The sequence below is a fragment of the Ambystoma mexicanum genome, chromosome 8 (genome assembly GCF_040938575.1).
Source record: "Ambystoma mexicanum isolate Mex_15411 chromosome 8, UKY_AmexF1_1, whole genome shotgun sequence".
NCBI classification, from domain to species: Eukaryota; Metazoa; Chordata; class Amphibia; order Caudata; family Ambystomatidae; genus Ambystoma; species Ambystoma mexicanum.
The window spans coordinates 888,897,328-888,924,882 of NC_090929.1; the positions used below are offsets into that span (position 1 = coordinate 888,897,328).

The following is a 27,555-nucleotide window of genomic DNA, read 5'->3' on the forward strand; positions in this document are numbered from 1 at the left end:
GATTGTACGAGTGTGCCTGGGACGAACTGGTGGCAGCAGTTACTTTTCATAATGTTTTACTTCTTTTTACCACATTTGGCTCAAGGCTGTGGCCAGGTGCGAAAATGGCCAAGCCACAAAGTCTTTTGTTCTGTCCCATGGCCATTTTCCCCCTCGTCTTCACCCAGGTCGAGTAACCCAGGTTTTCCTTATTTGGGCATGCAGCCTCCCGCGAAAACCGATCTTTCGCAGGCTTCTGGCCATCACGTATGTGTGCCCAGGAAGAGGGCTGGGACCGCCTAGTCCCAATCCACACTGCTGGTGCCAGGATGTCTCGAATGCCTGAAGGACAGACCACCATGGGCCGTGATTGGTCCACATCTGGGATGATTGCAAGAGAGCAGATCTCTGATTGCAAGTCCTCTATTTTGGCACAACGCTAACTTTGGATAAAAGAAGGGACTCTGCAGCCATTCCGGGTCGATCACCAGTGTTCTCACTGAACTACAGGAGCCAAGTCTCCTACAGGAAGAAGAACCGCCAGAAACGCTTTGGCACCTTTTGCCCTCTGCTGTCCCGTCAGACCCCTGCTTTCTTCTTCGATCAAGAAGGCCTGCCAAGGCGCTTTGCCTCTTTGGAGTAGTGGGAACTACACTCGGCACCCCCAGCTTACCCGCCGAACGAGCCCCTGGGCCATCCAGTGAACTGTCCAGCTCTACCTCAGGGTAATCCGCAGCTCGCCGCCGTCTCGAGTGCAGGCCCGAGAATTGGGACATTGCTTGCTTGTGGTCCGGTGCATTCTTCCGCCAAAGTTTGCAGGCCTAGCTCCTCTGGGTCCCGAATTAGGAGTGTGCGTATCGCTGTCCACATCCACGATTCCAGCGTCACTAGCTGGTGGTGACGGTCGAATAGTTGCCATGCTGTTCTGCCCTCCTGTGCCCTGAAGTCAACTGCATCGGAATTTTCTTCATACCTCCTTCGGAAGCTGAGAAAAGGCAACTGTCCCGTCACGGACAATCGTTCTCCACTGCAGCTGGTGAGAGCCAGAGCGCTGCGAAACTGTAGGACTCTAACCTACTAGTGACTTCAACTAAACTGGCAAAGTTGGGTCCGGACTGTGCCGAGGGTCGGTGTGTTCTTTCATCACTTACCGGTGGCCTCCTGGGACAGGCGATCGTTTTTAGACACAAATATCCCTTAAAGGTATTCGAACTTGGCTGGGTTAGCCTGCGCTCCCTAGCCATTCCCCCCCAACCCCCTATTGAACACTGCTTTGCTGCCAAGGGCAGGGCCTACTCGAATAGTGGAAACCAATTCTTCATCGCTTCATGCCCCTTCCTGACTTGCTGCAGCCCCTAGAAGACCCGGTTTTTGTTCATCTGTGCGATTGTGCGCTCTTATCCATAACTGTACTGTTGAGCACAAGACTCCCCCCTCTTAGAGTTGAACTTGAAAGTTAGGGAACCTCCAGAGCCATATTGAACATGGGGAGAACGGGAGAAGGATTGACCACGAAAGGGCCAGCGGGTGTTCGGGCTGCCGTGCTTGTTAAAGGATTTAGCTGAGATCTGGTGGAGTTATTTTAGTGTCTCATGCTCCGTTTTTTGCGGTCTCCAGTGCGGCATCGACAGCCTTTACGGAGAGGTTGGCTTCCCTACACAGGCTTATTAAGGAGGCTTGTGTTTCGGGTTTGAACCTGGAATTTCAGAGCCATGCATGTAGCTTGAGACGGGTCCCTTGAGCAAGGGTGCGTTCTGCCATTTCAGCAGAGTCCAGAGTGTTCTTCAATTATCCGGAACATCCTGGTCTGCCTTCAGCCACGACTGCCAGTAGATGTGTTCGGTTAGGCTCTGGAATTTCTTGAAGGCCATCCTGTAATAGGCCCCACTGAACAGCACTATAGCTCGCAAGGAGCATGGTGTTTGCAATTCTAGTGGAATGAGCTGCAGAGGTGGCGACACGCTTAGCAAGGGCGTAGCGTTTTTTACAATCCTTTTCTGGAGGGGATTCTGCCGAGGATAGGCGCACCCCAACCCGCTTGTGAGTAATGGTTACAACCAACGAGTCTTGTGTAGCGGGGCCCCTAATGTAGAGGGGTTCACAGGGGGCTGGGTGAAACATCTTTTCCACACTGGGATTATCTGCCCTTGTGAGGGATGGAGAAAGTAATGAAGGTGGCAGGCGTTTCTTAATGGAGTTTAATTAGGGGATGGCTTGGCTAACGGGTGCCTTCTCCAAGAAGATGTTCTCCACGAATTCTGAGTCAGGGATGGCTTTGTGAGTTACAATTTTAAAGTGTTCAGCCGTCCCTTTTTCAAAGAGAGTTTAACAACATTTGGTAGTCTATGGGTGAGGAGTAGTGAAAGCATCAAGACAGATGAGGTTGGGGTCATGTGATGGTGTGTGCCACACACCCTGGTCGTCCACCTGGTCCCAGTTGTTAGGTAAGATTTCCACAGAGCTGGTAAATCTTCCTTTCCTGGTTCAACTCCAGAACTTTTAGCATTTCTAGTGGGATATTTGTCATTAATACCTCAGTGAGTGGGAACCTTTTTCCACACTCACCTAATCTTTAACTCTTTTTATGGATGTCAGTTTTAAGACTCTCCATAGTGTCTTTTTAAAGCCATCATGTCTAACAACTTATTGGCAATAAGTGCCTGTTGCTGGGTTGACCTAGGGGCTCCCCATTTAACTTTCTTGTGCTAACCTTGAGTGAACTACAGTTCCCAAGGGTAGAAAGGATCTTTGGATCCCTTTTCCATTTTATACTGTGAAACCAGCACACCTCGCCTTATGTGGAGTGCTGGGGAGATGCAATGTATCCCCTTTCACATTAAAACTGTAACAATTATGTTACAGTGACAAGCTTACCTTTAATGGCTGGTGGCAGGGATACCTTTTACTAATTTGGTGCACCTTTTCCGCAGGCTGTAAATACAGCTGCAGTAAAGGCCCCTAAGGGTGCTCATTTTACCAAAATGGCCCTGGTCTTCTTTTTCTGCCATTTTAGTGTTTGTCATTTCTTGTTGCTTCCCCTGACATCCAGGGTAGGAAATTCCTTTGTTTGAGTTGTGTCTTTGGCGAGAGTCCCCTGGACATCCCGCCCAGGCTCCAGTCAGTCTGTAGGCACAGGAAGTGGGGGAGGAGTCCAAAACTTCCCCCTCCTTTGTCTTGCGCCTTCCTTCAACTGGGACAAAATTCTTGTAAAATGCAGGGAGAGAATGCAGAAGTTGTGCTGTAGTTCCTGATAAATACTGGAAACCTGGAAGCTGAAGTCATGTCGACCACTGGAACAGAAAACCGAAGAGGACGAAGGAAAAGTGGCGGGAATGATTTCCAGCGACCAGAGAGCCTGCTGTGTAACCAGAGACTTCTGTAGCCCTTCCTTCCAATCGACCTGGTGTCTCTGAAAACGACAACCCGAAGCCAGAGCCTGGTGAGACCCACTAGACTCAAGACGACCTGCATTTTGAGCCATCCCACGGTCTGCTGCGACCTTGCGTTCTGGCAATACCCCAATAACCTGGGACCTCCAGCCACTGTGCACGGTCTTCCGAATTCCGAATCTCGCTGAAACTTCATGGCCATCCTTGTGTATCTCCAGAGACACGAATCGAGTCCAAAAAGTCCCCTCACAAGAGTGTTGGACCTTTTAAACAACAAGAATTCAACCACGATTTTCTGTCTTCTTCTGTGCTCAGCCGTGAGAGAAATCTTGCCTAGAGTCTTCATCGATCTCTGCTACAACGTCCCTTCTGAGGTCTTGTGTTCGGTCTCCAGGACAATGAATCCACTGACCGGGTATTTGAATGCAGTCCCTGAAGTTCTCCTGCTGCAATCTCATCTTCATTGCGGAGGTAATGTGCTGGCTTGGGTATATACTTCCCTTAAGCCTGTTGGGATTTCTGTGTAGTGCTGGGGTGTTTTCTGTGATTGGGAGGTCCCTCATCCAGTGCACCCAGTCCCACTGCTAGAATCCTGCTGGGGTGTCTTCTGTGAAGCCCCTGGACACTCTTCTAACCCTAGAAGTAAAGTACTCGCCTGTTTGCCAGTTTTCCTAAGGAAACTGACTTTTGCTACTAAAGAACTTATTCTAACACTGCCTGTTGGTCACTAGTCCTAGTGACCCCCCTTCTGCCACTGAGAACACTCATGCTCCAAGAATAAGGGAAATACTTTGAAGGGATTGGGACTTCTGCCTAGAAAAGAAATCAAGTGTTTTACTTACTTGTAAAGAGTTGGTGGGTAACTAATTCTAAGAGTGAACAGTTACAAACGTTCTTACTGATCTTGAATGTGTGATGCACTATTCTTAAAAGTATGGTTAACATCTTTTCTTCCTTAGCCACTGTTTTACCAGTCTAAAAGAAAGTAGATGTAAAGGTATTTTACTCTCCTGTGATTAGGTTGTGCCTCTTTACAAAAGTAATGTGTTGGTTTCAACAGATTGTTCCTGAAGGGTAATTGTATGAGTGTCCTCCAACTGTTGGTATCACCAGGTTAGTCCCGTTAGGATAACTGTACGAGTGTCCCCCAACTGGGTCTTGCTTCCCCTGACTTGCTGCTAGCTTGTCCTTAATAAGTCCACATTAGGTTGTTGCCTACCTAGAATAACTATTCAGTAAAGTGTGACATTGGGTTTTACTTTCCCCTTCATTGTGAAGTTAAAGTATGTGGGTTTTACTTACCTTGTGTTAGCTGTGTGCCATCCAAAACAAGTTACCGGAGTTATTGATTACCTCAATCTGGGGTTCCCTGATTTCCAAAGCATCTTTAATCGTATATTGCTTCATTAGGTTTCTACTGCACCTAGAAGGAACAAGTTACTTACCTGTAACTGTTGTTCTCCAGAATGGGTCTGGCATGGATTCACATGCTCATGAATATTCCTCGTCGTCAGGCTGGGAATCCTCGGTAAAGAAAAAAATCAGTATCAGTTTAGTTTCTGATCGATCTGTCTTAGTAGTAACCAATCACTGGTCTCTGGGTCATACTGCCCCCAGCCAATGACTGCCCTCTCCTTAAGCCCCTCCCCTGGCAGCCATCCTCAGATTTGGTAGCACGTAAAGTAGCAGTATGACCAAGTGAAGAGCTGCAGAGGGGAAGGAGGGAGGGTTAGCATGTGAATCCATGCCAGACCCATGCTGGAGAACAACAGTTACAGGTAAGTAACTTTTTCCTTCTCCAGCCTGGGGTCTGGCATGGATTCACATGCTCATGAATATAAGAATACATAGCAGTACACACGCACAACCACGGGAGGTGGCAAAAGGCTCAACATTAATCATTAGATAAACTCAACATTAAGCAACTCTTACCTCTTCACCAGGCCCACCTTCAGGCAAACAGGTTGCACAGCACTGCTTGGCCGACTCTGGACTCCTCATGGAATCCCGGTCGACCTAGTAGAATCTCGTGAAGGTGTGCGTCGACCTCCACGTAGCAGCCCTGCAGATGTCCAGCAGGGGCACACCAGACAAGAACACCGTAGTAGCAGCGATCGCTCTGGTCGAATGGGCTCTCGGATGGCCGGGCAACGGTCGGTTGGCCAACCGATGACAGTGCATGATGCAGCTGGAAAGCCATCTGGAAATGGAAGCCTTCGAGAGAGCCTTCCCCTGGTTCACAGGTCCAAAGTTCACAAACAGCTGTGATGTCTTCCGAAAACTCTTCGTTCGGTCCACGCAGAACTTAAGCGTTCTAGCCACATCCAGTGAGTGCAAAGTCCTCTCGGCCAGCGACGAAGGAAAGAAAACTGGCATCACCAAGGGCTCGTTAAGATGGAAGTCCGACGGCACCTTGGGCATGAAAGAGGGGTGCGTCCTCAGCACCACCCTCGTATCGTGAAAAGTCAAGTATGGAGGCTTGCAGGATAGGGCCTGAATCTCTCCCACAGCCAGGCTGTATGAATGGGGGAAAACTGCATAAAAAGCAGGTCTCTGCGACTGGAAGAGCAGAGTCGCCACCGGAACGAAAGAACCAATGAGGAACTGGAAGAAGAGGACCCCTACCAGGACTGAACCGCCCTGCGAAGCCCTACTGGTCCGAATCAAACGACAGAAGATCCTCCCGAAAACGTCTTCCCTTGAGCTGGTGGGACCAACCAGTTCGCCCAAACTACAAGCCAGGCACCCTCCTCTGGTCGAATTCGCTGTACAGAGCTACAGTGGGCCGGATAGCCAGGAAGGTCAGACCCTGCTTGTGTTTTAAGGAGCACACCTTTTATTAGCTGCTTTGCTCTGCTGCTGGCTTCTTCCCTGGGTGGCGCAGGACCCTCCAGTCTTCTTACTTCGTGTCAGTCCGACAGTCGCTTCAGGAACCGTAAGCCTGCAGGAACTACCAGGAATGTCCGCCTAAGCTACAGCTCCCTCTCCGTTTAAAGGTACTGTGCAAATCTGGTTGTCTGTTTAGTTCAACTGCGGTGACCGTGTTTGAAATCTTTCTCCAATCCGAGGGCTTGTCCTTCTCTTCTCTTTGAACTAATTTTTTTACCTACCAACCAACCTCGCCCGGAATCTGTGCCACAAACTGTCATGATGCCTACCTCCAAGGAGCCGAGTCCGACCCAGCAACCCCAGAGGCAGGCATCATTCCCCCCAGGGAAGTGCCAGCAGGTCCAAGCTGGGGCCCTTTGGACACAGTCCTGGCGCCATAGGCGCCAGGCTCATGTTGGACCCCTGTCCTGGCGCCTTAGGCGCCAGGCTCATAAAGCTAGACATGTGTTCAAGTGTTTCAATGTGCACTTACCTGATGCAGACCATGCTGCTACATCCAGGCCCTCTTGAGGCCTGAATGGAACTACTTTCCACCTGGGTGTGGTCGGGGAAGGATACATACCTGATCGGTGGAAGGATACATACCTGGAACTTCTTCCAAAGCTATTTAAACCACACCCGATCAGCAACTCTTGCTTTGCGTTGTTCTGCTCCTCGCAGCTGGACGCTCACCGTGTCAGCTCCTGCATCTGGACTTCAGCCACGCCTGTCAGCATCCTGGGTCACCTGCAAAGGGAAATAAGAGAGAATTGGAGAGAAAGAAGACTGACCCCAAAGGGTGGGAGGAAGGGGGTGGGGAATGAGAGGGGAAGGGAAGAGGAAACCCTTCTTCCCCCGGTTTCCTCTTCCCTTCCCCCCCTCTTTCACCCCTCCCCTTCTTCCCCCTGGTTTCCTCTTCCCTTCCCCCTTCTCCCCCCCATCCTCCCCCTGTGGGGTCAGTTGTCTATACTTTTAGCCACCATTCAGTGGCAATGCTCCAATTTAACAAGTGAGCATATACATTTCTAGCATTAATCGCTTTGTAACAAGATTTTTGAGCAAGTTTCTGGATACTCCACTCTGTAAAATTGCAATTAGAGGTTGACTCACGCCCTCCTTGCAATGTTCCCTTGTGTCTCCTAATCCAGGATTCCAGGCAGCCTGCCACGCTGCCCTACTACGAGGACAGACATGATTGATCACCGCATGAAGATTTTTTGTGTCCTGAAGAAGATGGTCTACGACCACTCATAACCATTGAAACCGGTCGACCAGACCTGTTGTGGCTTCACCATAAAACTAAGATATCCCCAAGACCAACAGGGGGGTACCAAAAATAACTGAACTCAAAACCCAGAGACGCATGGGCTTTCAGCACACCCCACAGCCAGTGGGACTGTGCTTTTTAAAGAAAAAAAGCAAAATAAAATACTTTGGTGAACAACCCGATTCACGCTTTGGGCAACCATCTACATGGAAAGTGCTTCGAGCCATCAGGGTGAATAAAGAACAAACCATAAATCCTGGTGTCTCCAACTTGTACATGTCAACCAAAGTGGTTTGGTTTATCAACTACGAGATCTAATCCCCCTCTCGTATTTATCCACCACACTGCTGGTTGCACACCCCCCCACCCCAATCTCTCTGCAGGATGTTGGTGCTAGCACTGCATGTGGTACGTAAATAACCACATGCAGACAGCTAAAATTAGTTCCTACCTCTCCCTCCCAGACAGACATCACACCTTCCGCTGTCCAGGGTCAGATAATCCACCACTCACCCACCCAAACCACCTTTCCATCTCCGGCCGGGTTTGGGTGTCCCACCAGAGGGCCGGAGCAGCTCACCATCTTGTGTTCAACAGTTAGGACTACCACCATAACCACTCCTTTAGTCTTGCCTTTATCTGCAAGCAGATCAATGTTTCCCCAGTGAACCGTCCATTGTGTACCAATATGCCCTTACGGTTTGGGAAGGCAATTGCTACCCCGGCTCAATTGACCCTGTTATTTTCGGGGATTGGCGTATGCCATGGGGATGTCACAAAATGAACATATCCTCATGTTGAATATGCAAATTTCATTCAACTTGTCTTTTCCAAATGAAAATGCACTGAACCCATAAGCATTTGCCAAGAAAACATGATTTTCCTTTTACAATGCATGTGTAAATAGTACCACACCTTTTATATTTAAGACTCTATAACAAAGCACATCCTGTATAGCAGAATGAGATATTTGAATGCTTTATGCTGAGAGGTTTGAGTGGCCTTTCATCAGCACAGCCTGGAATCAAATCCAGACCATGAGACACTGTACTTCGAGTCGGTTGTAGCACATACATATTTTGTTGAATTTCTGAAACACAGTTGGGTCTGGCATCTGAACTCATAAATGTGGGCGGACACAATCCACCTGTGTGGGCCTACATCGTGCCCTACGAAAAACAATTCTACATTCATTTCTCCCCTCCTTCCTCCCCCTTGATTGGCATTTTGGTAGACCCAGACAAGCCATTTCTTACTGATGCCTGGCATTTTTTACTCGGTATCTCTGATCAAGCTATCGTAAGTGTTAAGTGGCTAGACTGAATTTTGATGCAACGAGTTTGGACATGTTTTCTTAACGTAGCATGGCACTGTTAATGGTAAACCCTACAGGAGTATGCACTTAAGTGGGGATACAGCCATATATTGGCAGAACCAGCATAGACATGATAAAGTACCATGGCTATTATTATGCACAAAGCAAACATGAGTAGTTATTATATTGGAATTCTGACATAAATGTGCAGCCAGCATGGCAATGTATGGGCACAGCCACCGTAAACTATTTTTCGTAGTCGCATATATTGTGGGAAAGGGCATCATGAAAACGGGTTGTGAAATTCTCCTGTACACTGTTGATAACTTGCCTCATTAGATTTTTTCATGTGAATAATGTGTACGTTCCCAAACAAATCCAATTGCAAACTGTTTTTTTACACAATTGTTCCACTTAATGTGCCTTAAAATGCTCCATTGTAAACCACACCCCACCATCCTCTTGTTCAGGCCACCTCGCTACGCTCAGTACCTGAAGCCTATTTGTTGAAAATATTTACACTCCTCCGATTAACAAATACACCAGCCGCTACTGTTTACATACATACCAGTACCCTTGACTGGAATCATTTTTCAGTGTGTGTGCTTCGATTGAAACTTTGTGGTATCAAACTTCGATCATTATACTTCTCGTGTTGTGGTGATGTCCCTTTCTCACATTACATTTTGCTGCTTCAGTATATTGGATTGAACTGTCTAATTTTTTATTTAGTTCTTTTCCTGGCAGTTCGCTTGGTGCTAATCTTTGGCATTTTCCAGCTTTTCACTCCGATTTTGGACCTCAGTGTAAGACAGGTTTTCTCCAAACATACACTGGTGGGGTTTCAGTAAACAAGCATTTTATAGCATAGGGTCATTAAACTCGCCAATTTGGCTATCTTGCAGTAACTAAGATGTTGCAAGGTAGTAGCACTTAAACACTGCTGCAAGCCTGCACCAAAAACATAGCTTGGGTGAAGGGGGCTCACCCCAGTGCAAGAAGATGCGGTACAAGAGTTCCCCTAGCCCTTGTAGCCATAGGTTCTACCAGGTCTTCCCATTTAAAATGAGTTACTGTGGTTCCTAAGAAAGTTTGTGATAGACATGGGCCCTCATTACGACCCTTGCGGAAATCGGAAAACGATGGCGGAAATGCAATACCGCCATCGAATAGCGCTCGGTGCGACTATGACCCGTCACCGCAAAGTACGAAGCCATTAGCGACACCGTAGTGAACGCCAACGCTAACTGCACCAAGCACGCGCGCGCGCGCCATGCGAAACCGCAAACACCACCATGGCGCAACGGTACGCCAATTCCGACCCTAGCGGACATGTACCTAACGCCATCAGGCATGGCGTAATGTACCATTCCGCCATGGTGAGAAGTACGGCATCGCGAATCAACCGTAAACGGCCCCACTGAGTGCCTGTACACCGCTCCCTGCCCACAAAGTACAACTCCCCGTAGGTGCAATGAAGCCACAATGCAACCATTGAAATGTACAAGTCACCCATGCATGGCAACGAACAAAAGAAACACAAGAGGGGCCAATGGGAGCTGCAGGGCACAGATGGCACGAATACAGAAGCCATCCCAATGGACATGACCACAGTCCCCCACCAAGAAACGCACGCAAACACAGGCACCTGTGACCAGCCATATTCCGAGAATCACATCATTCCACCAGTCCACCTGGCTGACCGGCATCTGTTACACAAAACCCAATCCCCCGCCCCTGAGCATGACAACATTCAAACTGTCATATTGGCAGCCCCCATCCCTGACCTCACGGGCTTAGTAGGCAAACGCGCCCAGTACAGTACCACGCAACTAAACTCCGAAGCTGGAACCCAATGCAGATCTCCTCACAATACATCGCCCCCCAAATAGGCATATGCCACATCACTTGCAAAGAAAAACGCTACACGGGCCAAATCAGAATAGAAATTTAATGCACATCAAAGTCACCAAGCCCATACAGCCATCAGGCCATGAACTCCTAAACACCAATCACCATTGTGGGCTGCATCCGCAAGAAATGACCAGCCACTACTTGTGTGTCGTCCTGTTCCCTCATGGTACACAGAGCCACATTCACGTACGAAAAGGCAACATGGAAGCGCACAGAACCGCAGGGCCGTCCCAATGGGGAGGCACTAGTCCAGCTGAAAGGCCGAAATGTTGCTCCGAGCCACCAGTACTGCGTAAGGGCATGTGGGCCATTGGCGATCGTCCCATAAGATCGTAATGCTGCTCCACTGATTAACACGAAGCAGCAGGTGTCGGGAGTAAAACCCATCTGCAGGAGTGGCATACAGATGGCAGTGGCAAAAGGGGAGGAGATACCTGTCAACCAAAAGAAAAGAAAAAGAACAGAATGGCCATCAGAACTACATTCCAACAACTCACTTCAATGATCACACGAAATCCACAGCCATATGCATGCTAGCCCACTCCAAAGGATCATCACCACCCCAAAACCACTTGCGACTCCTAACCATCTATATCGAGGTGCAAACACCATCACAAACGAGTGTACCTGTGCATGCGTCTGTCAAAACAGAATCCATCAGATGGGAATGTTAATGTGCATGGACACAAGTGTCTGAGGGCGTGTCGAGACAGGGAGGGCTCAACAAGGCCAGATAGACGATGGTCCCACCATGGCAGCCCTGCATCACATAGCGTAGGGGAGGCGGATAGATCCCAAGAAGCCCTGTACATGGCAAACTCTGTATCAAATCACCTGCCCATGCATCCATTCATCATTCCCTCATCCCGGAATCAAAACGCCTGAATAATTACTCACATAACATTAGAAACATCCATTGAGTCTGTGCGTTATGCAGCCTGCAAAATTCACAGTGCCCCAGCCCGTAATTCCAGTGTTGTGAAGTAACATGTATGTGGGAACGGCCGGCCTCATCGCCCACGTAGCAATTGCGCATCCCAAACTATTCATATCAATCATTGCTTCCTCGCCATGGGCCCTGTCTCAAGGACATTGAACAACAGAACGTTATATTTGCAGTCAGACCTGTGGGCATCTCCTCGCCGCTAGCTGGAAACCGAAAGCGCCGCCCTTGGAATTCCACATTTGCAACATCACGCCGAAAAGGCATCTGTGGCCGTTTGAAATCACTAATTATTCCATCGAGTGCGGCTGTGTGTGAAAATGGCAACTGCCTTCACCCACAAATGGGACGCCCCGCCCGTCATTGCAACTCGGTAAAGTGATGCATGAGGGCCCACCGTTACTCGAGTACTACGTTCCACTGACCCTTCACAAGTCTGTTCGCGACTGCACAGATAGTATGTACAACAATGGGACCACAGCAGAATGAACATGTCAACCAATGTTACACGGCCATCGGGTACAAATACATGATTGCAATAGCAAGATGCCATTCCCAGATTTGCAGCGTTGTGCGCGGGACGTGCTCGGCCAAAGGGGAGAGCAGCTTGCACAGGTGGAATTAATCACCACAGGTGGAGGCCATACAGCCTGAAAACACATAAATTGCACAGCCAGTCTCCTCCCACAACCACACCGAAATGCTACCGGCAGGACTCGCGATGTTGGCCCTGGGGGACCTGATAGCACTGCAACTACTCCAACTCCAAGAAGAAGACGAACACCAACTGCTACCGGCCGCACGAAGGAGACGCAGGAGGAGGAGGAGGCCAAGGCAGGGCCAGCAAGGGCCGCCAGCACAGCCACTACCACCACGCAGGCAGCCCGCAATCCCACGCCTCCGAGCACATCCGTTCAACCTCACTGATGAGCAGATCCACACCCTCTACCGTCTGGACCGGGACACCATAGCCGCCATTGTGGACATGACACAGGCTGACCTTGTCAGCATGATAGATAGCCCAACCGCCATCCCACCCCTACTGAAGGTGGTGTCTGTACTACACTTCCTGGCCACAGGCACCTACCAGCACACAGTCGGACAGTTGCATGGCATTTCTCAGCCACTGTTCTCACGGACACTATTGCAAGTGCTCGATGCCCTCCTGCAGCACGCAGACGACTACATCTCTCTACCACGCTCGGAGCAGGAAATTACCAACACAAAAGTGGGATTCCATGCACTTGCCGGCATACCGGGTTGCATTGGTGCCATCGACTGCACCCATGTGGAATTGGTCGTCCCACATGCCATGGAGGCCCAGTACCGCAACAGAAAACAATTTCATTCCCTGAATGTACAAATGGTGTGTGACTCCAACAGGATCATTACACATTGTTGTGCCCGATTCCCTGGATCAACCCATGATTCTATGGTCTTGAGGAACTCTACAATACCACGCTACATGGAGCGACACGCAGGGAACAGATCCTGGCTACTCGGTGAGTCTCATTACATGCATGATTATGTGGGGAATGTGATTTGGCAATGACCTGGCAGGAAGGGGGGGGTGTGCGTACGTAGCAATGGCATTCCACATCATACGTTTCTCGTCCACATACAGGTGATGCTGGATATCCACTGAAGAGATGGCTCCTCACACCAGTCCGGAACCCACGGGACCAGCATGAGGAGGACTACAACCATGCCCACTCACGTACCCGTGTAGTCATTGAACAGGCATTCGGCCTACTGAAGACTCGTTTCCGCTGCCTCAGCAGGTCTGGCGGGGCACTCCTGTACCGCCATGAGAAGGTTGCAAAGATGGTCATGGCATGTGTCATGCTCCACAACATGTGCGTACGTAGAAATGTGCCCATGCCCCCTGACGCAGAACTGCAAGCACCTGATGATGGTCATGATGAGGGTGGGGATGTGGCAGCACCTCATGGAGTCTGCGAGGCACCGGAGGCCCGTGACATTCGTCAGCATCTCATTGATGTATGCTTCTAGCACTCACGCCTGGTGGCTGATACATGGACACGGGACTCGTGGCACTGTGCGTGTCTGGGACATGCACAATATGGACTGTACGCCTATGATGGCCTAGTACACAGAAATCAATGTCCACACATCTCATTGGTTGATCGTGCACTTTTTATGGCATATGTGATGTCATGTTGAACACCCTATCGACCCGCCACCCAAGTGAGCCCAACACACCCCCTCCACCCTCCTACCTCCCCCACGAACCCCAGTGTCCAAAGATGTTCACTGTCAGTGGGCTGTCGCTATTGCAAGCCCCCTCTGCGGGTATCAGGGGCACCCCTGCCTGTGGAGCGCAGGTTCCTTCCAGATCTACGTTGGGGGCTGCCCTGGACGGAACTTGCAACGGATGATGTGTCTGCCTGCTCACGTCCATGCATGTCCCTAAGGGTTTGCGAGAGCTCAGTGAGCACACGGCGCACTGCGGCAAGTTCGGCACATACGTCTTTGGACGTCGCATGCAGTTCCCCCCACAGGCTCTCGGTGCTTCTCTCCATTTGGACTCTCAGGCTCTCGGTGCTACTCTCCATTTGTGCCCTCAGCGTCTCTGTGCCTCTCTCCATTTCTGCCCTAAGTGTCTCAGTTGATGTTTCTATGTCTGCCTTAGTGCCCCCACATTCATCGGCATGGTCCTTGAGGAGCGTGGCCATTTGCTGCTGTTGCACGATTAACTGGTCGAGGGACTGTTGCCTCTGCTGGGCCATGCCCATTTGCGGGGGTGTCACAGAGGGGCTGTTGTCCTCATGTTGCCTTGCCACAGGGCTTGGGGGGGATGGCCAGTCGTTGTCTTGTGGGTGCCCCTGCGTGGTATCCTCATGTTGTAAGGGATGGGACAGACAGGGGGATTGGGACAGGTCATGGATGGATCTGACTTCGACATCCCCGTTTTCTGTGTCGGAGCATGCTGCCATCAATGGGGTGTCACCTATGGTGCTGCTGCCACCAGAGGCAGTGCCTTCTGTGGCATCCATTGGGGGGACCTGTGGTGGTGGTGTTGTGGGCATGCTGGCTGCTGGGGTGCCTGTTGATGTTCCCTCCTCTGTGCTGCCACCTGATTTGTGCTGCTGCCGTGTCTTGATGCGTGCAGCTGAGGTGGAGGGTCTCTGGCCGTTGGTCTTGGCCCTCTTTGCAGGTGTGCTGGTAGGGGTGTCCTGTAGCTCGTCGTTTGGATCGGACCCTGTGGTGGAGTAAAGGAGGGCGAGGGTTAATGATGGGTCTGTGGGAATTGGAATGGCATTGTATCACATGCTCTGGGGTGGTACCTGAGGGTGATTTGGGTCGGGTCCTTGGAGGTGCTTTGATTTGTGTGTGGAGTGAGGGTGCAGTTGTTTGGCAGCCTGCAGTTAGGGTGTGCCTGCTGCACGTGTAGTGCGTGTATTAGGGGTTTTTAATTATTTATGTATTTATTGTGGGTTTTAACGTGCGCTATCAGGCCGATGTGTGTGGCCGTTCTCCTGGACATGTGTTTCTGTTGCACTATGTGGACGCATGGTACTTCACATGGATGGACTGTGTGGATTTGGCATTGTTTTATCTGGTACACCTACCTGAATCTTCGGATGTCTGCACTCCTTTCTCCATCCCTCCGACTCCCTCTATGCTCTCCATTCCGATGGTGGAGGCACAGATTTCTTCCCAGGGGGTCAACTTGATGGGTGATTCAGGACCTCCCCCGGTGGCTGTGGCAATGTTGCGGTTGGCAGAGAGTATGCTGCGTACGCGTATCCGCAGGTCGTCCCATCGCTTGCGGCATTGCTGTGGGGTGCGGGGTGCGGTCCCCACCGCACTTACCCGCTGTGCCACCAGAGCCCATATGGTCTTCTTGTTTGCAAGTGCCGTTCTGGTCATTTGCGTGGAGAAGACGACGGCAGCATTCTCCTGGAGGGTCTCTGTTAGCACGGTGAGTTCCTCGCGGGAGAAGTGGACCTGCCGCTTGCGGTCGCACGCTTTCTTCGCTACTTTTCCCATTTGTCTTGGTTTCGCTAGGGTGGGTGACGGGTTGGGGTGTGTTTCAGGGTAGTGATTTTAGTGGTTGTGTGGTTTTAGTGGTTTTATAGGTGTACGCCGGGATGTTTCCCGTTCCGGGCCCATGTTTTAACTTCCGTTTCCGTATATTTCCGGTCACCGTACTTTCTGGTAGGCGCACACTGCGGTGACCGCTAAGAGGGGTGGCGGTATTGCACCTAGGGCGCCGTACGGCGGCGGTGTGGGCCGTTTTGGGGTCATTTCCGCCATCGCGGACTTTGCACTTCCGCCGTGGCGTGGTGCTCGTGCCCGATGGGTCGGAATGGGCCGCACTTTGCTCCTTCGTGCAATGGCGGAAACGCTATTTACGCTGTGGCGCTCCGGTCAGTCGCTTTCCGCAAGGGTCGTAATGAGGGCCATGGTCTGAAACTATGGTCGGCAGAGGGAGGCCATTCAGTTGATGCATGTATTTTTCTCCACGTTCTAGGTTATCAATTAGATATGCAGTTGCAGCTGAACTGATTTTTCCCATTTATATGGATCTGAATGAAAATATACTTGCAGAAGGAAGCTTCTTCATAATACTGTTGCATGTTAAAAATGTACACAAATATTTATTGTTTTCTTACCAGCACTCGGATATCAAATCTTTGTTCTTGAGGTAGGTATTGCGGCACTTGAAGCACACAGCTAAGGGCAGTGCTTATTAGGTTCTCCTGCTCACCTGTTTTCGTGCTGCCCCATTCTGTAAACAGATTGAAATTATTTATTGAAGCTGATTAAGTTTTGCATGCCCAATAACATTAATTTTCCTATGCCATGTTTAGGATCAATGAAAAAAAGTAAATGGCTATCTTCTGACTAGACGAGCAGTTATAGTTATGACATTTTGAGATACATTTTAAGGTTTGTAGTAGACAGCTGTAAACTTGGCTCAAGATTAGCTTATTTATCTGCAATGTTTACTATTATTTGAAAGACCACTTAATTACAATGTTCGCAAATGTGAATGTGTAGGTTCCTAAATAATCTGCCCAAACATACAGAGAAAGGATGTGGGGTCTGGACACTTTCCCTAGTATTATTGGTCTTTGGCAAGGGCCACACCTCAAACAGCAGGAACACATTTGGATTCAAATGGAAAGTGAGAAAAGGAACAAGTTACTTACCTGTTACTATTGTTATCCAGCATGGGTCTGGCATGATTCACATGCTCATGAATATTCCCCATCATCAGGCTGGGAATCCTCGGTAAAAGAAAAAACAGTTTCACTTTCAAACTGTCTTTCTCCTATAAACCAATCACTGAGCTCTGGGTCATACTGCCTCCAGCCAATGACTGCCCTATCTCTAAGCCCCTCCTCTGGTAGCCATCTTCAGATTTGGTAGCACAAAGTGGCAGTATGACCTAGAAAAGCTGCAGAGGGGCAGGCAAGAGGGTTCACATGTGAATCCATGCCAGACCCCTGCTGGAGAACAATAGTTATATGTAAGTAACTTGTTCCTTCTCCAGCATGGGGTCTGGCATGGATTCACATGCTCATGAATAAAGAATGCATAGCAGTACATCATTACACAACCACATGAGGTGGCAAGGCTCAACAGAAGCAATTACTCTTACCTCCAGAACAGGCCGACCTCCAAAGCTTGGCCGACCCTGGATTCTTCCCTGGAATATCTGTTGACGGAGTAGAATCTTGTGAAGGTCTGTGTAGACCTCCACGTAGCAGCCCTGCAGATGTCCAGCAGGGACACACCATACAGGAACACCATCGTTCCAGCGATTGCTCTGGTGGAATGGGCTCTGGGACGGCCGAGCAGCGGTCGGTTTGCCAACCGGTGACAGTGTGTGATACAGCCAGAGAGCCACCTGAAAATGGAAGCCTTGGACAAAGTGTTCCCATGGTGCACAGGACCAAAGTTCACAAAATGTTGAGACGTCTTCCAGGAAACTCTTTGTGCATGCCACGAAGACCTTCAGAGCACGCGCCACATCCAGCGATTGCAAAGTCCTTTTAGCCGGCCACGGAGGTTTCAGAAAGAACACGGGCAACACCAAAGGCTTGTTGAGATTGAATTCAGACGGAACCTTAGGTGTGAAGGAGGGGTGCGACCGCAGCACCACTCTGGTGTCGTGAAAAGTCAGATAAGCTCGCTTGCAGGACAGAATTCTGCCCCCAGAAATATGAGCTACCTGGACGGGCGCAAGAAGGATTTCTTGTAGTTGATGGTGAAACCCAATATTTGTAATAGGCCCACTGTTGCTGTTATAGAAGACTGTGCTCCCTGCCTGGATGGGGATCGCACCAGCCAGTCGTTTAAATAAGGATAGACGTGGTGTCCCTGTTTGTGCAGGCTCGCTGCCACTGGTGCCCAGCACTTGGTGAAGGTGCACAGAGCCGACTTCAGGCAGAATGGTAGGACCTTGAACTGGGAGTGGTCCAGGGACGTGAGGTAGTCGTGGTGCTGCAGTGCCTCTATGACCTGCTGTAATGTGATCATAGTGAATTTCTGGCGCTTTATACATTTGTTTAACCTTCTCAGGTCTAGAATGGGCTTCCATTTTCCATCCGATTTGTGGACAATGAATTATCGCAAGTACACTCCCTTTCCCCTTTGGTTCCTGGGGACTTTCCATGGCTCTTTTTTGCAGCATGAGCTACACTTCTCGTAAGAGTGCAGTCTTCTGCGCCTGTGGTTAGTGGTTTGGAGGTATGGAGGGGGTGTTTGTTGGAACTCTAGTAGGTGCCTGTATAGTACCGCATCCAACACTCATTTGTCCTTTGTTATTTCTCTCTAGTCTCTGGCATATCGGGAGATCCTCCCTCCCAGGGCACCGTGGGGTGGATTGTCACTGTTGGGCCTTACCCTTATGTCCCCTTTGGGATCTGGAGGGCAGCTTGCGGTGCTGATTTTGTCAAAAATTCTTTGATTTGTGGTCCCTGGTAAGTTCTCTTCTACCCTTGGGAGTAGTATGTTGAGCCTCTTCAGTATTGACGTCCCTTGTTGGATGAGGATGTGGATGTTCTGCCGGCTGCTCCCCTGAACTGACGAAAAGGTGGACAGTTCTGCAGGGATGTTAGCGACCTAACAGACACTGTCAGTTTCAATGGTCTTTAGAGTTTCGTCGATCTTGGGCCCGAACAGCTCATCACCCGCAAAGGGCCTGTCTACCACTTTATGGTAGACATCCGGCCGGAAATCCGTACATCGGAGTCATGCTGATCTTGTTAGGACCACCCCAGTTGCCATTTGCTTAAAACCTGTTTCCGCCAGGTCCACTGCCATATTAATACCTAGATTGGAGGATTCTTCCCCTTCCTTCAGGATTGCCTTTGCCTCCTTCGGTTTCTCCTCTGGAAGATGCTCCTGGATTGGAGCGAGTTTATGCCACATCTCCCCATCATAGGTGGCTATGATGGCTAGGGAATTAACAGCTTTAACTGTTGTGGCTCCAATCGCTAAGACCTTTTCCTAAAAGGGTCCTGCTTTAGAGCTTCATTGTCTGGTGGCATAGGGCATTTTTCCTTTCTCAGACTTAGCTTGCCAACTTGCCGTTTCCGAGACCACTGACTCTGGAGGAGGCCGGGTAGCAAGACATTTTGGTGCATTTTCCAGTGGGTTATACTTTGTTTCGATGGCCTTTTGCTCCTGTAATCGTGAATGGTTGCTTCATTGTTTTCAGCCCCTCTTGCCAGACAGGGTCAAGGATGGGGAGACCATTGTCTTTCTCCGCTTACCCATATGGTCAAATAAAAAGCATTCCTTCTCATCCTCCGAGATGTAAGAAACCAGAAGGTATCTCACCTGCTAGTCCCTGGGGATCTGTCATCCAGGTGGCCAGGACACAGCCATCGCTTCTGGATCCAGTTCCTGGGGGTGGACAAGTGCCGTAGGATCGCTGGGTGAGGGGTCTTCAGTGAGTGGGAGACAGACACCGGACGGCGAGACACAGTATCCCTCTTTTCCCTACAACACCTTTACCCCATCCTACCAGGTAGGAAATGTGGGGACCTTACCACCCTCCACTTTCCCTTTTCCTGCACTTTCACACGGACAGGCCGCTGTGGAAGAAAACAGACACACCCGAGCAGTGTAGCGGACATGTCCCGCTACTATGGTCAGGGGGAGTCAGGCAATTACTGACAATCACTCACACCTGACTTCCATTAAACTTCTCCACACAGATAAAAGGGGGAGCACAAGAGCACACTCTGAGCGAGGCGAAGCGCACAAAGGAACAGCAGTTCTGAGTCAGCAGCTGAACGAGGGGAGAAAGATGGGTTTGCAAGAAGGGAAATAACCTTGACCTTTCCAGCCAGACACCGTTACTTTCAAGAAACCTTCAAGGCAGAAAGCGTGAGGCCAGGAAACAAAACTGAAGAATCCTGCATTGTGTGTTGAAGATAGAGGGACCTCCTGCATTACTAGCCAAGGTGGGGAGGAGCAGAAGTAGCCGCCATGGTATCGCCCTTGGCTCTTAGAACAAAAGTGCCAGATAAACACCTGTTGAGTTGGGGAGACCGATGCAAGACCCATCTGTGTTGAAGTCAAGGTTGCAAGCGGCACCATTGTATAACGAGCGCTGGAAAGAACATTGTTGAACGTGTGTGAGGAAAGATGTGAGTAAAGCTAAACTGCTGATGAACGTTTGATCTTAAGAAGGCAAGATAAGATACCGCTGACAGAGTGGTCTGACACCATGAATGTGCTCAATGGAAGGTCTCTAAGGTATCCTGCCAAGAGAAATTAAAGTAGATTGTTTTCATCAATCGTGTGAAATAAATTGAGGTGGTTCTGCAACGGTTTAATCAAAACCCATTGTACATTTGAAAGTTCGATTTTGGTAAAAAGAAGATCCGAGCCCGAACCAGGGAGATTTGTGGTTTCGTGGTCTGAAGCCGAAAGAGGGAGACCAAGTGTGAACATTGTGTTAAAAGGAGGTCTCAGCCTGAAGAGGGAGACCCACAAACATTGAAAGTGAGAACTGGTGCATGTAAAAACCCCAATAGGAATGGAACTTTTGTTTGTTACGACAGACCCTTTGCAGCAAAAGACAGATATTATTGGCAAAGAGGCTTCGGCAGAAGGCCCTGATGTCTATGCTTTGAACTGTATCCTTGTGGCCGAGAAGCCAGAGTGTGTGCGAAGCTCGAACGTGCCACCTTGCTCAGTGTTGAAAACGTGGGACAGGGAAGCCAACTGCTCAACCGTTCTGACATATTTCTTGAACAATTTTCGTTTTGCATTCACCATTGTCCCACACCGTTTTGTATTTAGAAGTAAGGATTGGCAATGGGTTTATTAGTATAGGCCCTTTTATTTGACAGACTAGGACAGAGTTATTTGTCGTAGCTTGCTCCCACTCTTAGATTTAGGTTTAGATAGGCATTCAACCAACCCATTTGAAATTCAATTAACACCCTTGAACTGTGATTACTTGCATCTGTCTTCACAGTTTGATATCATACCTTCCTTACAAAAGCGAGAAGGCTGAACTCCTTGCGCATTTTCATGACTGTAGAATGGAACCCTGTGATGTCGTCAGGGGGAGACATCTTTTCAGATTCCTCATCACGGGAAAACTCCTCGGGGGAATCTGTGTCCCAATCACTGTCTCTTCTCGGAGTGGTGGACAAGTATGTGGTGTTGCAGCGGTTGTCCGCATCTGTATTTGTTATTTCCCCTTCTTCCGGCACTGATCCGAGTCGGTGGTGAAACAGTACCGCTCCTTTTGTGTGATGGAGAGGTTTGTGTTGGAGACACTCCTTCCCCTGCATAGTGGCTGAAGCAGAGGGGATGCTGGAGGACGGACGAAGAAATTGACCTGGATCGCCAACGCACTCTGGAGGAACTTGCTGATCTTCTCCACGAAGTAGACCAGAGTCGGATTGGTGATTGTTGTGGTACGTGAGGCACCGCTGGTTAAGGTGGCAGCAAGGCCGGCATCCCTGGTCTCAGAGCTGCATCAAGCTGGGTGATGGCCCTCTGTAGGGACAAGAGCACTTGCATGGATAGTAGGGCCTGGGGGTTGGTTAACAGGGTCCTTACTTCCATGTTGATGCTATGCCTCGAAGTGGGTATCCACCCCGTACTGCAATATCTCCTCTGGTATTATGTCAGAGTACTGGATAGGAGAGACCCGGCTGATGTGTTGGGGTTGGGTGGCCTCGTCTAGTTGTGGAGGTTGCACCTCCTGAGGAAGTTGCAGCCTTTTCGTCGACAGGGCTGTCAACAGTTGTCCTCGACTGTCGGCGATGGGCCCTCTTTCCGTTTTATTTTGAGGCCCGTAGATGTGTCTTTCCCCATTGCAGAGGTTGAAGGCAGGGGTGACGGTACTGTGTTTGTGTGGTCTTTGTCCATGGGTTTTCTCGTCAAGTTCGAGTTGGGTTTGTGATGATGTGGACAAGCTGGATTTCTGAGGTGTCGTCGACGAGGCAGTTTTATGTGGTCTTGTCAAAGGTCAGGCGCCTGGTGCTTCGTTATCGATTGGCTGCCTTTACATTAATATTGTGGTTCCTTCTCCGAGGCTGCGGTGTACTTGTGTGCCTTCCGTGCCTTAATGGCCTCCATTAGCTATTTAAACGGTTTCGGAGTGCCAGACGAAGTAATTGTGCTTCCGGTCATGCAGTCCTCAGAAAATCGTTGCGCCCCCCATTCCCCTCTCCGTTGACAGGGCCTTGCCCTCTCTCACGGACCTTGATTTGTGCGCTTTCGTCCTTTCGTTGATTGGTCGCCTTCTGATGCTAACTTCCGCCCTTGTGACGGCTGGCCACCTGCGAACGACCCGTCTGGCCACTTCGGTCTTTCGCCTGCCGATGACGGCTCGTAGACGTGGGCGATATTGTCCTTGGCCTTCTTCACCAGCCATTATTCCGACCTGGCCCTTTCTCTCGACTGCAGTCGTTTCGCCCCAGAAGCGGCCATGCTCTTGGTCAAATCTACTTCGGAGGAGTATTCGGGGTAGTTTCCCACATTGAGCCAGCAGACAAGTCCTCTATTTATATCTTTGAGAGTCTTGGAGAAAAGACCTCGACAGATGGTGCAGTGTTCAACTGAGTGGTGGGGGTAAAGGCAGTTTATGCACTCTGAGTGCTTATCTCCTTCATATACATTGAGGCCAAAAGTGGCACAGGGCTTAAAAAGGGGTCTCCTTTTGCCCTTCGTCTTCAGAAACCTTCAAGAGTGTACTTGATGTGTAGAGAAAATGCTTCTTTCTTCGAAATTGTTGGTTTGCAGAACATACAATTCTGATTGTGGAAAACCAGAGGGGGGCGTCAGCTGAACGCGCAGTTAGAATCTGAGGGGAAGTGGAGGGTCTAGTATAGGTCAACTTGAAGTGCCATTGGTGGAGGATCAAAAACACCCATAACCATGGCATTGGGCTACAAAATGTAGCTTCTTCTTGCCTAGGGCAAGAGGAATCGAAGAGTAACAGGATCGTCAGCCGGACGACATGGAATTCTCACAGCATGTGAATCTATGTAAGATCCAATGCTGGAGAAGTATAGAATTCTCCACGAAACCAGTGGGAAGGCAATGGTTCACATTAGTTGAAACCGTACTTGGGGAGACATAGCTGAAACACTGTTGTAGTGCCACTGGGAATTGGGTTCACTGTGATGGAGATATTAGGACATCAGGCCAACAAAAAGGCCTGAGACTGCTTCACTGGACAAAGAATTTCTCTCAAGTGTTTTATTTACAGACAGCAAATATATATATATTGTCTCCATTTATCAACTCAATAGGTTGACTTGACAGGTAGTTGCTATCCAAAAACATGGAGAGAGAAAATAAGGAGGTAAATAATTTCTCAAGGAGTCATTCTTTGCTGCACACATGCCTTCTGCTTTGAAATTTTGGTGGAAATAAGCAGAAGCCTCTGGAATAAACACTTGGTTCACCAACTAAGGGCTTTGGAAAACAATTCTCTTATATCTCACTTTATCTCTGTTAGGGAGAATTCTCATTCTATGGCTAATTCCCCTCACCTAGTGAGTCCCCCAGCAGCTTTGCTGGATTTCTGGAGTTTATTTTTCCACCTGGTAAGAGTGTGAGCCTTTTTCCCACTCTTACATTTGTTTTGCCATGTGTATTTCTACTTGTGTGATCTTGGGTTCTGGAGCACACCACTCCATGAGCCCAACTTCTTGTGTGTGTTACACAGCACCTTCAGTGCAGTAACACAGGGTTGTCTCTAAGACTTCCCAATGACTCAATTTTTCTGGCGCCGACTACTGTCCCCCAGAAACATGTAAAGTTGCCATTAACTTTATAGTCACTTTAAAACTGCAGACCCAGTACACCCCATCTTACATGGAGTACTGGAAAGGGTTCATTCGTACCCCTTTCTGTCTGTGCCTCTCTGAGCTTTGTTTTGCTCATTTAACATTTAGACTTGGCTGGTGGCAGTAAACCCGCTTGACCAAATACTTTTTCTTTTAGCTCTGGACGGGTTTATTAGCCATTTCTTTTTGTTAAAGTCCTTCTTGTGTTTTAATTTGCGCAGCAAACCAGGTTTGCCTCCTTTGTTCAGCGTCTTTTGGCGGGCTTCTCCGAAGAAGCCCTCCTTTGGCGCCTGGGTGTCTAGGTGGGCTGAATGTGAGGGAGGGGTGCAGTCACCCCCTGCACAGGGTCTCCTTGGAGACCCAAGTCACACTGTGTCCATTGGCTGGAGGGGTTGTCCGGGCTGGACAACCCCCCTGCTGTGTGATGGACAGCCAGGCTGTGTGAATGGGGGATTTTTGCATACAAGTCAGGACTCTTGGGCTGGAAATCAGAGTCGCCACTGGAACTGCAAGAACCAAAGAGAAGTGGAGAAGACGACGGCTGCTGCAAGTCTCGAGTCCCGGTGAAGCCCTGCGGCAGTCCTGAGCTATCTACCCTTCGACAAGAGAAGATCCAGTCTGGAGTCTTCTTCCCTTGAGCCCGGTCACTGATTGATATTTTATTTCTATCGCGCTCGTACACAAGTGCTTCAGAGCGCGACAAGGCAAGGAAGGGGAACAGGGGAGAACAAAACAGCGATCTTACTTGGCCCAGTGACATTGAGAACGCGCATGTGCATGGGAGAGGGGAAAAGTGTGAAGCAGAGGAGAAACAGATAAATAACAATAAATAATAAAGGCAACAAACAGTGGTAATGCAGCCAGCAATTTGCAAGTGCTAGGTTTAAGGCAGCAGACAGGGTAGGTCTGATAAGTGCAGGAAGAAAAAGGGGAGGGACTGTATGGGTATAGATACAGATCCCAATGCAAGGGGTGGCCCGGAGGCAGTGCGGGAGGGTGGCAGGATGAGCAGGTACCTGGGCCCAAAGGACAGAGGGTGGCCAGGTGCCAAGAGAGAACAGATCGGCATGGGAGAGGGGGAGCGAAGGCAGAAGAAAAGAGGAAGGTCTCGAGGTGCTTCCGGAACCTGAGATGGTTCTCCTCAAGTTTTAGAGTGGCAGGGAGGCTGTTCCAGAGGGAGGCCCCAGCCGAAGACAGATCTACCCCAGCTCGTTTTTTAGAAAAACGACTGACCCTGAGGGAGTTGGAGGTAGAGGAGCGAAGAGCTCGAGAGGGGAGGTATTTGCGGAGGGATAGCAGAAGGTATTTTGGACCCAGGCCCCAGAAAGCCTTGTGGACAATGCAGAGGGTTTTGAATTTAATCCTTGCATCCACTGGGAGCCAGTGGAGAGATTTCAGAGCTGGAGAGATACGATCCCAGGGTTTCAGCCCAAGGACAAGTCTCGCAGTCCTGTTCTGGATTAGTTGCAGAGGGCGGAGAGTAGAGGCAGGTAGATTTAGAAAGAGGCTGTTACAATAGTCCAAGCTAGAGAGAACCAGAGATTGGGATACCATGAGCTTCTGGGGGAAGGAGAGGAAAGGAACAAGTTACTTACCTGTAACTGTTGTTCTCCAGCATGGGTCTGGCATGGATTCACATGCTCATGAATATTCCCCGTCGTCAGGCTGGGAATCCTCGGTAAAGAAAAAACCAGTATCAGTTTCGTTTCTGATCTGTCTTTCGTAGTAATAACCAATCACTGGTCTCTGCGTCATACTGACCACAGCCAATGACTGCCCTCTACCTAAGCACCGCCTCTGGCAGCCATCTTCAGATTTGGAAGCACGTGAAGTGGCAGTATGACCAAGTGAAGAGCCGCAGAGGGGTAGGCGGGAGGGTTCGCATGTGAATCCATGCCAGACCCATGCTGGAGAACAACAGTTACAGGTAAGTAACTTGTTCCTTCTCCAGCATGGGGTCTGGCATGGATTCACATGCTCATGAATAAAGAATACATAGCAGTACACACATGCACAACCACGGGAGGTGGCAAAGGCTCAACATTAAGCATCACATCAACTCAACATTAAGCATCTTACCTCCTCACCAGGCTCACCTCAGGCGAACAGGTTGCGCAGCACTGCTTGGCCGACCCTGGACTCCTCCCTGGAATCCCGGTCGACGCAGTAGAATTTCGTGAAGGTGTGCGTCGACCTCCACGTAGCAGCCCTGCATATGTCCAGCAGGGGCACACCAGATAGGAACGCCGTGGTAGCTGCGATCGCTCTGGTGGAATGGGCTCTCGGACGGCCAGGCAGCGGTCGGTTTGCCAACCGGTGACAGCACATGATACAGCCGGAGAGCCATCTGGAGATGGAAGCCTTCGAGAGAGCCTTCCCCTGATTGACAGGACCAAAGTTCACAAAGAGTTGTGACGTCTTCCGAAAACCCTTCGTGCGGTCCACGTAGAACTTCAGCGCTCTAGCTACATCCAGCGAGTGCAAAGTCCTCTCAGCCGGCGACGAAGGCGACGGGAAGAACACAGGTAACACCAAGGGTTCGTTGAGATGGAAGTCCGACGGTACCTTGGGCATGAAGGAGGGGTGCGTCCTGAGCACTACCCTCGTGTCGTGGAAAGTCAAGTACGGGGCCTTGCAGGAAAGGGCCTGGATCTCTCCCACTCGTCGTGCGGAGGTGATGGCCACAAGAAAAACTGTTTTCCACGATAGAAACTTCAACGGGGCCGAGTGCAGAGGCTCGAACGGAGGTCCCATGAGCTTGGTCAGCACCACGTTGAGCTCCCACGCCGGGGTCGGAGCCTTCACCGACGGGAACGATCTGAACAGTCCCTTCATGAACTCTTTCACCAGACGATGAGACCACAAGGACGTCCGGCCCGTGGTTCTGGTGTATCGGGAGATCGCAGCAAGATGAATCTTGATGGACGCATGTGCCAGACCAGCTTTGGCCAGCGTCAGCAGGTACGGCAGTACTTGGGGAGCCGTAATCCGTAGAGGGTTAATCTTCTGTGCGTGGCACCAGACAGAGAACCTCTTCCATTTGTGTCCGTAGCATTTAAGAGTCGAGGACGCCCTGGCCTTTGCAAGAACCTCTCTGCAATCGGCCGGTATGTCGTATCCTCCAAACTCTAGTGCTGCAGGAGCCAGGCCTGCAAGTTCAGCGACTTCGGGTCGTGGTGGAGGATGGCGCCTCCTTCCCTGGAGAGTAGATCCGCGTCCGCCGGCAGCTTGATCGGCGGGGACGCTGACAAGTCCAGAAGGTCCGGGAACCATATCTGCCTCGGCCACGCAGGTGCGACGAGGATCATCCTGCACCGTGACCTCTTGAGCTGGTTGACGAGCCGGATTAGCAGAGGCAAGGGAGGGAACGCGTAGAGGAACAGGCCCTCCCAGGGGAACGAGAAAGCATCGCCCATGCTCCTCGTCTGGGGAAACCTGCTGGCGAACCTCCGGCACTTGGTGTTCGTCGCCGTCGCAAACAGGTCGATCTGGGGTGTGCCCCACCGTCGGAAGAGGCGATCCACCAGATCCTGCCGTAGTTCCCACTCGTGGCACGAGCGCAGCTCCCTGCTGAGTGA

General features: G+C 50.1%; 1 protein-coding gene across 1 annotated transcript in view; it reads right to left on the reverse strand.

Moving 5' to 3' along the window:
* The window catches only part of WAPL (WAPL cohesin release factor), a 1,736,851-nt gene that overhangs the window by 393,675 nt on the left and 1,315,621 nt on the right, over nt 1-27,555 (reverse strand). The window contains exon 14 of the mRNA XM_069610766.1: nt 16,316-16,431. Within this exon, the coding sequence (XP_069466867.1) occupies nt 16,316-16,431 (116 nt within the window). The remainder of the gene's footprint in view (nt 1-16,315; nt 16,432-27,555) is intronic.